The sequence below is a fragment of the Asterias amurensis genome, chromosome 1 (genome assembly GCF_032118995.1).
Source record: "Asterias amurensis chromosome 1, ASM3211899v1".
NCBI lineage: Eukaryota > Metazoa > Echinodermata > Asteroidea > Forcipulatida > Asteriidae > Asterias > Asterias amurensis.
This window is the reverse complement of record NC_092648.1, coordinates 28,408,526-28,420,233: the sequence shown is the minus strand read 5'-3', so window position 1 is coordinate 28,420,233 and position 11,708 is coordinate 28,408,526. Positions and strand designations below refer to the sequence as shown.

At 36.7% G+C, this 11,708-nt stretch overlaps 1 protein-coding gene across 2 annotated transcripts; it reads left to right on the top strand.

Moving 5' to 3' along the window:
* The first annotated feature begins 56 nt into the window (after positions 1–56).
* Positions 57–9,911, top strand: LOC139935692 (dynein axonemal light chain 1-like). 2 transcript variants are annotated; one of them, XM_071930236.1, is made up of 8 exons: positions 57–221; positions 1,930–1,968; positions 3,041–3,165; positions 3,933–3,988; positions 4,590–4,645; positions 5,404–5,493; positions 5,824–6,001; positions 7,953–9,911. In XM_071930236.1, exons 1-8 carry the CDS (start codon positions 219–221, stop codon positions 8,000–8,002), a joined length of 597 nt encoding a protein of 198 aa, XP_071786337.1. In that variant the 5' UTR covers positions 57–218; the 3' UTR covers positions 8,003–9,911. The 2 variants fall into 2 exon arrangements, with proteins under 2 accessions (XP_071786337.1, XP_071786329.1); XM_071930228.1 differs by having other exon boundaries at positions 58–221; positions 1,927–1,968.
* Positions 9,912–11,708: the final 1,797 nt, after the last annotated feature.

Genomic DNA, 11,708 nt, shown 5'->3' with positions numbered 1-11,708 from the left:
TAATTAATTTGTATTTCATCTAGAACAAGTGTTTACGTACGAGGGTGTAGGTCGTGACCTGTATTTCCATGGACACCGCCATCGAACTGCCTGACGTTTACAGATTACACTCCATCCAAAAGTCCAGTTTGCCTGTCTGAGTGTTGTTGTTAATTCGGAGTTCTATTTAATTTCGTGTTCTACGGTTGCAATTGCGCATTGCCGATGCGAAAGTCAATATGGCAAGTACAATTTATACTTAAAAACATATCGCCTGATTCATACGAATGTCAATCAATTGACATTCAAATGTACTGAACATGTTTGATGTTTGAAAAGGGGAGACATGTTACTTTGTTAATAATATTATTATTTTTGAATACTAATAAATGACTATTATGTACATGATCTGACATGTTCATCATGATGTTTTTAAATTTATGTTTACCTGTAGATTCGGTACTGCATAATGAAGGCTAAATGTAGCCTTAATTATTATAATAAACGCCCATCCATATTATTCACACAAAAACTTACCGCAAAAGTACTGAATGCAATGGTATGGAATTAGCAAGCCAAAGTCAAATGTGTATGTAGAGCAGAATTGAGTGTACTTATCGTAGGTTGCCTGTTTTCAAGGTGTCCTTAAAATCGAGGCAAATCATTTGCCTCTCTGTGCGCGATGTAAACAGATCCTAGATAAAATGTTTACTTACTTAAGGCTCCACTGCACTGGTTTAGTTGCACTTATAAATGCAAAAAAGTTAGGTATTTTAGTCATTTTAGTACAAAAATATGTGATTAAATGTTGGGGCCATTTAAAAAAAAAAGCTCACCAAAAAAAGTTTCATCAAACACTATTTCAATTCACAATACACGATGATCAAATCATTACGGAACATCTGCTGAGCATTCTGGAAAAACAAAACACAGACTTAAAAAGAAGCCATGTGCCTTTCATTTTCTAATATATTTGGAGAATTTTTTTTAAACCCTCATATTAATATTATTAGTATTAAAATTTAAACATCGGCTTGGTTATTCAATAATCACTGTTTATTTGTACGCTTTATTAAGAGGAAAAAAGAGAAAAAAACTAAATAAACATAAGATTTTTTTGATTTTTTTTAATTACCATGGTAATTTTTAAAATGTCATAAAATATATTTTGAATAAAATAATGACAACTGCTGCGCTAGCCTTAGAGTCATACCAACCGGGAGACCATACTTTCTCATTTGCCTCAAAAACAGGAAAAACTCAAAACAAATGGGACCACTTGAAGTCATCGAAGATCGATGTGTGGTGTGAAAATTTCAATGTATTAAGTTTTAATATGTTTGCATAATTTTTATAAACAAATGAAGGTAATTAGGGCATCAGTTGATATTTTATCATTATTTTTATCATCAATATTTTTTTTCCAATTCAAAGAAAAAAACATAATACCTTAAAAAAAAGGACAGTGGACTAGTGGAGGATATTTATATAAATTTGCATATAATTATCCTGGGGTGCATCCTGCCAATCTATACACGTCAATGTTTTTTAGGTAGTCGTCAATGCCGTTTTTGAAGACGTTTGTGGATTGGGAATGAACAACTGCAGCTGGTTATTTGTTCCAAACATTACAGACTCTCTGTGTGAAGTTGTTCTGATGTATTAGTTATTTATTAGTTACACAATTGCCAGAATCTTGATAAAATAAAACAGTTTCCATAGATTTTGATTTTGCACAATGATGGTCAAACATTTCAATGAATAAGGCACTGAACACTGCTGAGTGAAGGCAAAAGGTGCTCAAAGCGTTACCCTTTCCTTTTCATAGCAATAATGCCTTTCAACTTTTTGTGCAAAAACAACCTGCTGGTATTATTTATGGTAGACCAAAATGTTAAAACAAATTTCAATATATTCGTTAAATTGTTCTAATTTTTTCATTCCTAGCAGTCCAAAGGAACAACAATAAAGGACGCTCTTGCCAGATGGGTACGTATCAAAGTTTGTTTATTTCACTTGGAGCAAAATTAAGCTTGCTCAATTTGTTTTCACTTTGGAGTTGGGAAGCAGGGGTCGATTTCATAAAGAGTAAGGACTAGTCCTAGGAGATATTAGAAACTTAAGGCAAGTCCTAAGTAAGGACGAGTAACTGATCCAAACTCGAAATAAGACTAGTCTTAACTCTTTGTGAAATCTACCTCTGCAATGTTTGCTCTTGTGTTTTTTTTCCCTTCACAGTGAGTGACTAACTAATGATCAAGTTCCCACTGTAAACACATTCCAACAATGCCCAGTGAAGAACACCTTCATTCAAAGACCATCTTTAACAAACACAGCAACAACAGATCTTTGCTTAAATTCATTTACAATGTTTTCAGCTCATATGAGAGTAAACAGATTTTAATTGTTAATAAAACCCAATAATTTTGAATACCCTTCTCCGTGCTTTTCAAAAAGGTTTACAAAAAAACCTTTCAATGTCAGCACTCATGTTATGTCATTTGTGGGAGCTCAGTAAAGCTGCTTTGTTGCAATGCAACATGGAAGTTTAACATAGCGTAAGACACCAAAATGTGCCAAAGTACAGCCATTTTTTTATGCACACCGTCAGCGCTTAGTCAGCGGCAGAAGTGTAGTAGTTTTTTTAAGCCTTTAGATTAGGGCCTGATTTTGTATCAACATAATACTAAATTCAGAACTTAATTTAAACAAACATTATATTTTAAACAAGTTTACATGGCATTCCTGTTGTACTTTTGCTCAAGTTGCTTTTCAAATTTCTATGCATCATTTTTACTCCTAATCTCATGAGTTAGGCCTACATGTAAGTTTAAAGACCAACAGACATCCAAACCAAGAGTCCAAAGGTATTCCACAACTAAATGGATATCCCCCTTTTTTTGGGGGGGGGGGGCAATTCATTTTAAAATTCAATACTTTTGTCCTTTTGTTCCCTTGTATTTATTTGCCAAACATTTTCATAAGTCATAGTGAACTCATGGTTATATAATCCAAATTGTGTTATAATTTATCATTGTTTTCTTTTTTTTTGTAATTTTAGACAGAAAAGAATAAAGAGGCCGGTACAGATGTGAAGGTGTCTGAAGCCACAGTTGTCAAGCTGTACTTCCAAGTTCCTCCAATAGAGAAGATGGATGCCTCACTCTCTACACTCACAGCATGCGAGTAAGTGTATTAGCCAAAAGCTCCTCACGGCTTACAGATGCTATGTCAGATTTTTGGCCCCAAGCATTAACAAATTTGTCTTTTTTAGTGAATGGTATTTCAAAGTGTATCACCCGCTCTAAGGAAAACAAGTTAATTTTTTACTTTTAATGGTCAGGAACCATGACAAATTTAAAACGTTTCTTATAAAACACATAAGAATTGGTCACGTGATATATTGTCGGGATCCAGACAAAAACTAATTTTGAGCACTTTATTTCACTGCTACTAATAATTGGCGGACTATTTCGAGCAATGGCTCAAATGAAAGCTAGTAACTTTCTCAACCCCCATCAAAATACCTATTGAATTTTAAATCAAAACTTTTGGGTCAAATCGGCCAAATATTGACATAGCATCTTTAAAGAGTGAGAGAACATAAATTATTCACCATGCATAACATCGCAGGGTTTGTAGCTCTTAATCTTTACTGACACAAATTATTTGTACTGGAACAGAATCAAAATGAGTCAAAAAAGAAATCCTACACAACAGTTTTTATGAACTGGTATTACTCTCAATAATAGAAGATTGATCTTATCGTTTTGTTGATACTTTGATACTCAACAGATTTGAAAGGTATTTTTCAGAATAGTTTTCTAGGTTTTGTAAATTTTCTAGGTTTGATTTTAAGTCAGTTTAGTGAGTGTTTAGTGAGTAACATTGTGAAAGCCCAGCACCGCTTTTCACACTAAATCATGTTTTTAATTGTTTTATTACAACCACAGGACGCTCTCCTTGTCAACAAACTGCATAGAGAAGATTGCCAACCTGAATGGGCTGAGTGAGTATTTATAACATCTTTTATTTATTACTATTGGTTTATTAAAAAATTGGCTCTGTCATATCTGTGAAGAATCAGGCCTGTTATTAATACACCATTTCCACTCTCACTTGCTGATCACCTCAGCTTATCGAGAGGGAGCCCTCGCTGTGTCAATAGAGGGAGCCCTTGCTGTGTCACGTAGGGAGAAAACTCGGCTAACATCCCATGGGCACAAACACGTATGGATTAATAGAAGGACCTCATACTTCACAGAGGCAGTTGCCTCCATGCCCCTTGTCATTTGCCTTGTCATGCCCCTTCTCATTGTCCCATGAAATGTTCAAACAGAAATTTACAATTTGAAAATGAAAATGCTTTGGTGCTCTTGCCCTTTCAAGAACGAAGCAACAAGCCTGTAATTGCATACGAATGTCCACTTGGAACATGTCTGCTCTGTAAACGGATGAGTGGCCAGTGAAATATGAGGTGGGCCAGCATCATGAAATTGGTGTCATATCTCAGAAATGCTAATGTAGTGTGCTTTTGAAAAAAATGTAATCTTCTTTTCAAATTGTATTTTGTTTTGATTTATTGGTTTTTTTTTTTTCTTCTTCTTCAGAGAATTTGAAGATTCTGTCACTGGGCAGAAATTTAATCAAGAATCTCAATGGATTGGTGAGTTGAACTTTGCCTGTTCTGGTCTTCAGTGAGATCTTTTTACCAATATGTGAAATTCAAGCTTAATAATAATAATAATAATAGACCATTTTTCTTAATAATAATAATAATAATAGACCATTTTTATAAAGAGCTTTTCACGGCCAAGGGGTGTCTTAAAGCGCTTCTGACATTATTACCCCTGGTCGCCATGGTCACTGGGCCTTAAAAATTATTCCTTAAACCATCTCAGCTCCCTGGGGAGTATACAGCCTGTGCGCAATATATGCGCTACTCGGCTAAACCAATCACAAGAACCATCTCTGCCCTCACAGGTATTATACTTTTAATCATGCTTCACTTACAAAGAACGTTAATCCACCATGGTGCATTTTATTTTGTTAGTTTGGAACATTGGGAATGGTCTGTTTTGTGTGCTTCAAACTTTATTTTGACACAATTTTGACACAGAACTATTCAAATAAAGCTAATAGAGAATGGCAGAAGGTGCTAGGATTTTGTCTTTGGTGATGCAAAATATTGCTATATTATTGAATAGCAAGCAAACATTATACTCCAAACAACTCTCGCAACTTCGATGATCGATTGAGCTCAAATTTCCACATGTTGGTTATTTTGTGCATATATGTTGAGATACAACAAGTGAGAAGACTGGTTTTTGACAATTACCAATAGTGTCCACTTCCTTTAACTATGATTGTATATTTAAGTAGTCAAAAGTTGGCTTGTTACAAGTCCTTACTCTTCTACCATAGGAAGCAGTTGGGGAAACTCTACAAGAGCTCTGGATTTCCTACAACAACATTGAGAAGCTCAAGGGAATACAGACACTCAAGAAACTCAAGGTAATGTACAATCCCGGCCAAAATGCTTGGGCCACCAATTCCTTACGTTACATAAAACCAATCACTAACAATAATCATTCTCTCCGCGCCCCCCCCCCCCCCCCCCCCCCCCCCCCGCTCAATGTTGATTGTAACGCAGCCTCACTACTAAGGGCAGTACGCCAATTCAATACCATAGTTGTTTGTTTGTTGCAAAGCTTTAAAAAACCTCACAAAGCTGGGCATTTTAGGTGTGAAGTACACACAAAGCACTGAAAGCAGCTCTGTCACGCACCATGTTTTCATTAGCTGTAGAATTGATTTTTTTCGTCATTCTTTTAAACATGGCAGGTCCTCTACATGTCCAATAACTTGGTGAAGGATTGGAGTGAGTTTGACAGGCTACATAACCTGGACAACCTGGTGGAGTTACTGATGGTAGGGAACCCACTGGAGGAGAAACACAGCGCAGAGGGAGATTGGAGAGACAGGGCTACCAAGCCACTACCTCACCTCAAGAAGCTAGACGGTAAGACAAGGGCCAAGTTTCATAAAGCCAGTAAGCAAAAAAAAAATCGCTAAGCACAGAATAGTATTGCTTAGCAGAATCAGGGCCCAATTTCATGCCTCTGCTTACCGCTGATTGTGTTGACGTTGGGAAGCACTATTGTAAAATAGAAACCACACAATAGTTTGTGAGTCCCAAGTCCAGAATTCTGAGTATATTTTCAAAGAAAACCTCCTCAGACTTAAGACAATAAAACTCACTTTAATAGGGGTCTGAAGGTGGTAAGTGCCCAGGGGCCAATTTCATAGAGCTGCTTAAGCAAAAAAGTTGCTTAAGCACAAAAATAGCTTGCTTATTTTACACATGTTACTGGCCAAAATTTCATGCCATATACATTGCTTATGATTAGTATTTAGCTGTTGTTTACTTAGCTTTACAATTGAGTGGTATCTTGGCCGGTAATCTGATTTTACTAAGCAATGAATTTTTTGCTTAAGCAAAATTATTTGCTTAAGCAGCTCTATGAAATTGGGCCCTGCTTGAAACCCCCAGAGCCATTTTTTTTAACAACCACACCTCAGACAAAAGCTGTCATATAGATTTAATTTCCTTTCATTTCATTTGATTAAAGACACTTGGACACTAGGCCTGGGCGAATTATTCGAATATCCGGTTAATGGCGAATAGGTTTTCCTATCCGTAACCGCGAATGCCTTTTTTTTCTTAACCGGATATCCGCATAGGGCGCGAATACCTATTTACAAACCGGATAATTCTGTAATTACAACCGAGTAACCGGATATTCTTTAATATCCGAATATCCGCGGACGTCGGGCGACAACTGATATGAATGTTTTGTCTGAATCCTTATGAAACTTCTATTAAGACAGCATAAAACAGCATATATTAAGTATTTAACTATGCTCACCTCCGTGAAGAGTTAAAACAATGACATTTCTGACGTAATTTGTTCAAAGATTACAAAAGTTTTCCTTCACGTAGAGTCAATCACGAGCAAAAGAAAAAGCAAATCGCCATCTTTAAATTAGATCCGGTCATTTTTATGAATGAACCGAGTGACACTGTCTAAAACTAATATCAATCCGCCCAAAAGATCTCATTCACAAACGAACAGCGCCCTCTAGCGGCGAAAAAACTATTCGAATATCCGGTTAATTTCGGATAGTTGGCCAGCGGTATCCGAATAACAAAATTTCACTATTCGCCCAGCACTATTGGACACTATTGGTAATTGTCAAAGACCAGTCTTCTCACTTGCTGTATCTCAACATGTGCATAAAATAACAAACCTGTGAAAACTTGAGCTCAATCGGTCGTCGAAGTTGCGAGATAATAATGAAAGAATAAAACACCATGTCGCACCATGGTCACAAGAAGTTCAGATGCTTGATTTCGAGACCTCAAATTCTAAATCTGAGGTCTCAAAATCAAATTCGCGGAAAACAAGGTCACTTCAGAGGGAGCCATTTTTCACAATGTTTTATAGTATCAATCTCTCCCCATCACTCGTTACCAAGTAAGGTTTTATGCTAATAATTATTTTGAGTAATTACCAATAGTGTCCACTCCCTTTAAATCTGGTTGTGAAGTCAAGGACTCTCAGAAAAGTGAAATTAATCACTGTACTAGCCAATAAACCAATGGAGAGAAGACAAGGAAGAAAGTTTCAGTTTTAGATGGGGGTAGGAAAACCCCAGAGAATTATTCCAGAGAAAACACGCGCAGTCACGTAGGGACTGAAAACCCAATTCACATTGTGCTCCGTGTGGTTTCAAACCAAGTCCTAGAGGTAGAAAGGGGAGGAAGTATACCAGTACACCAACCTTCCAGAGTATGTGTTTTCCTTTGCTTTACGGTTGAGTTTTTCCATGAGGAAGTTAACTTACAAATAATCTCCGTTTGTTCTATACTTGGATCATGATTATTGATGTGTTATTGATATTGATTTCAGGAGTACCCATCATCAAACAAGATGAAGAAGAAGAGGAAGCGGAGGACTAGTACAACTCTACTAAGGGATTGTACAGAATGAGAGAGGCAACCACCTCATGAGTGAAGGATCCTTGCTGTTTGGTCATCAGACGAGTAATTATTTTGTTCATCCTTGTCCATTGAGAAAATTTCATTCTCTGGATGACTCTCTTGAATAATAATAAGTCCATCCATTTTACCTCTGCCATCCAGAAAATAAAATTGAATAATGAGTCCGTCCATCTTAGGCCTTTGAGATGACCCTCTCGAACAATTAGTCTGTCCATTTTACCTCAGCCATTCGAAAAATCATTCTGCAGATCGCCCTCTCAAAAAACTAGTCCGTCCATCCTCTGCCTTAGAGAAAAGCATTCTCAGATTGAGAGAAAACCGTTCTCAGAATGACCCTCTCGAATAAATAGTCCGTCCATTTTACCTCTGCCATTCAGAAAATCATTCTCTGGATTCTTATTCTTATTCTTTATTTGGCCAATAAACAAATACAAATACAAGCAGACAGTATGTCAAATAGATAATTATAAGTACATGTTCAAAAGTAAATACAAAGCAAAAAAAACAATAAGGGCACAGGAAATTATAAAACAACCCTAATGTGATGGCCAGGATCAACAAAAGTATAATTAAACACTGTAGCTCGAAAGCCTGTTAATCCAGTCACATAGGGAAGCAAACACACTATATAAAATACTCTCTTTGGAAAATAATAATAAATATAAATAAATATTAATATAAATAATCTGTTTACACAAAGTACAAAATAACTGTCTTGAATAATTGGTTCATTCCTTTGTGGTACTGGTCATTCAGAAGGTTTTATTTGAAAACAGAATCGGTGGGGCCATTGCTTTGAAAACACTTTCCTGCTAATAGCCAGATTCCATGTGTCATGGTATTTTTGCTCAAATCTCATTCTGGTCAGCAACAGTTTGCCACTTTGAGCCCCTTTTTGTGGGTTTTTTTTTCTTGTGTGATTTTTTTCTTCAAAATGCGATTTGTTGTCAAAACTATCAAGACAAGTTTCAGTTGAATACAAGGAGTACCAACCACATCTCTGGCTGCAGCATTTGAGACCAGACACCAACCCTCAGAAATCTAATGTTTTTAATGATTTCTTATCAACGGGTATTTCAGATGAATTAATTGCCCAGGATGCTTACTACCATTACCAAATTTATAACAAGTAAGCTTTCAGAAAGAAATAACCCATTTTTGTTTGTGTTCATTACCAAGATATGACCCCACCTTTAATACCAAATTCTACAAATGAGAGGATGGCATCTTTGCCTTTGTTGTATTCTTTTCTTCTTCAATTGTACAGTAATGGTTATTGACATTTCTTTAATATTATACACTTGAATTCTATGAATGCCTTGTACATAAATAATTTATATTTGTCACATTGTCCAGTTTCATCATGGAGGTTTTCCTTCCTCCATGGTTAAATAAAACAAACAAAATTGCAAATTTCTTTGTCTGGCAGAAATTGTAAAATTGAACTGTTTACTGACGTTTTCCTTAGTGTGTCTGGCAGAAATGATGTCTGTGTTTGAGTTGAGTGACTTTGGCTGTGGCTATTGGCTTAACCGATTGGTCAGTATAGTCACAAATGGCTTAAAGCCTGAGCCACTTAACAGCCTATGTTTGTATTCCATTTTAAAAGTCATTCCTTTTGTTGTACCAACACCCAAGATAATCTGTAAATATTAAGATATTATTACAAATAATATGTTTTGTATCTAACTTGATGTGTTATGTTTTTATATCGATTGTAGAATTTGATTAGAACCCGTCTTGTAAATTGTTTAGGAATGTTTAGCACACTCAAATGTACAAAGTAAACATTTCTCAAGGCTTGTCTTGAATGAAATGGGCACAAACATGGAGATGGTAGTTTGTAATAAAGTATTCAAAGGAAAAATTTGCCACGATTCTTTTATTTTGAAGGATTTGTTTGAGTAGGTATGTAAAGGCAAGGTATACCATAGGTTTTTTTGTTTAACCATTTGATCGTTTTAATCCTATATACATGTAGATGTATACAATATACACGTTTTTCAGATTTCGCCAAAAATCTGGAGCATTATGTCCACACAGGAAGAATAATCCATAGTTGGAATACACAACTTGATAAACAATACTGACAGTAACACTTCTCAAATTCAATGTTAAAGTATCATAGAGCTATAATTTTGGCGTAAAACAAAGTACCATATAATTGAATGGTTTACAGGGTGCAGTGACGCAAAATGCTGCCAATCAAACCAGGAACAATGGGGTGAAACCCTCCTCTTTTTGATAAGTGCACTGTTTTTTTGGTTTTTTTTGCCGTACATTACACAACACACAGGACCTATGGCTTTGTGCCCCATCCGGACACGGCAATTAACCTTTTTGAGATAATTATGCAAGTGTACTGTTTGGTTCGGGTATTATATCCAAAGATGGATGTCAGTTAATTTTCTCAAATTCAATCCTCATAAGACTGAGTTTCTTGTCATATCTTCCCCTCACTTCCGACACAAGGTACAAATACAGGACATACAGGTTGGGAATGCTCATGTTCAACCAAGCTCAGATGCCCGCAACCTAGGCGTGCTTTTTGACCAAAGCATGGACCTCAAGAAGCACGTCTCTAATACCTGTCGGACCTCTTACATGTTCCTTAGGCGTATAGCTGCAATTCGACACTTACTCACTACTAGCGCAGCACAACAGCTTATTCATGCTTTCATCACTAGTAGGCTTGACTTCTGCAATAGTCTCCTTGCCGGGCTTCCTAAAAACACACTTCATCGCCTACAATCTGTCCAAAATGCCGCAGCAAGATTACTGACCGGTACCAAAATATCTTCACACATTTCTCCTATTTTACACAATCTCCACTGGTTACCCATTCATTCCAGAATCCAATACAAGATCATCCTTCTGACATTCAAGGCTCTCCATGGACTATCCCCTACCTACATACAGAACATGATTCGGCCCCGTAGTGCCAGGCCGGGTCTGAGGTCATCTGGCAGCATGCTCTATGTTCCTCTGACCCGTTTATCCAGCTATGGGGACAGGGCATTCAGTAACATTTCACCACGCCTCTGGAACTCTCTGCCTCAACATCTCAAGGACACACATGACATCTCTCGATTCCAACATTCTCTCAAAACCCATCTCTTCAGATTAGCCTTTGCAGATATTGAGTGAAGTTTTCTTCTTGTTCTTTGACCAGCGCCTTTGAATGTTCCACAGATTTAGTGCGCTTTATAAATGCTGTATTATTATTATTATTATACAGACATATGTATTTACCCAAACCAAGTAGTGTCCTAGTACTGTGTCTACCATACCTCAAAATGGCTGATAATGGTCAAGTGTCTTGCTTAAAGACACTGGATACATTGTCAAAGACCAGTCTTCTCACTTGGTGTATCTCAACTCGTGCATAAAATAACAAACCTGGGGAAATTTTAGCTCACTCACTCAGTCAGCAAAGTTGCGCGAAAATAATGAAAGAAAGCACACCCCTGTCACACGAAGTTGTGTGCTTTTAGATGCTTGATTTCGAGACCTCAAATTCTAAATCCGAGGTCTCAAAATCAAGTTCGTGGAAAATAACTTCTTTCTCAAAAACTATACTACTTCAGAGGGAGCCGTTTCTCATGTTTTATACTATCAACAGCTTCCCATTACTCATTACCAAGAAAGGTTTTATGCTAATAAT

Excerpts from the sequence above, each read along its gene's own strand:
- LOC139935692 (XM_071930228.1), top strand. Across the intron at positions 3,166-3,932 it reads TCTACACTCACAGCATGCGA|GACGCTCTCCTTGTCAACAA; the intron begins GTAAGTGTATTA and ends TTACAACCACAG. Across the intron at positions 6,002-7,952 it reads TCACCTCAAGAAGCTAGACG|GAGTACCCATCATCAAACAA; the intron begins GTAAGACAAGGG and ends TATTGATTTCAG.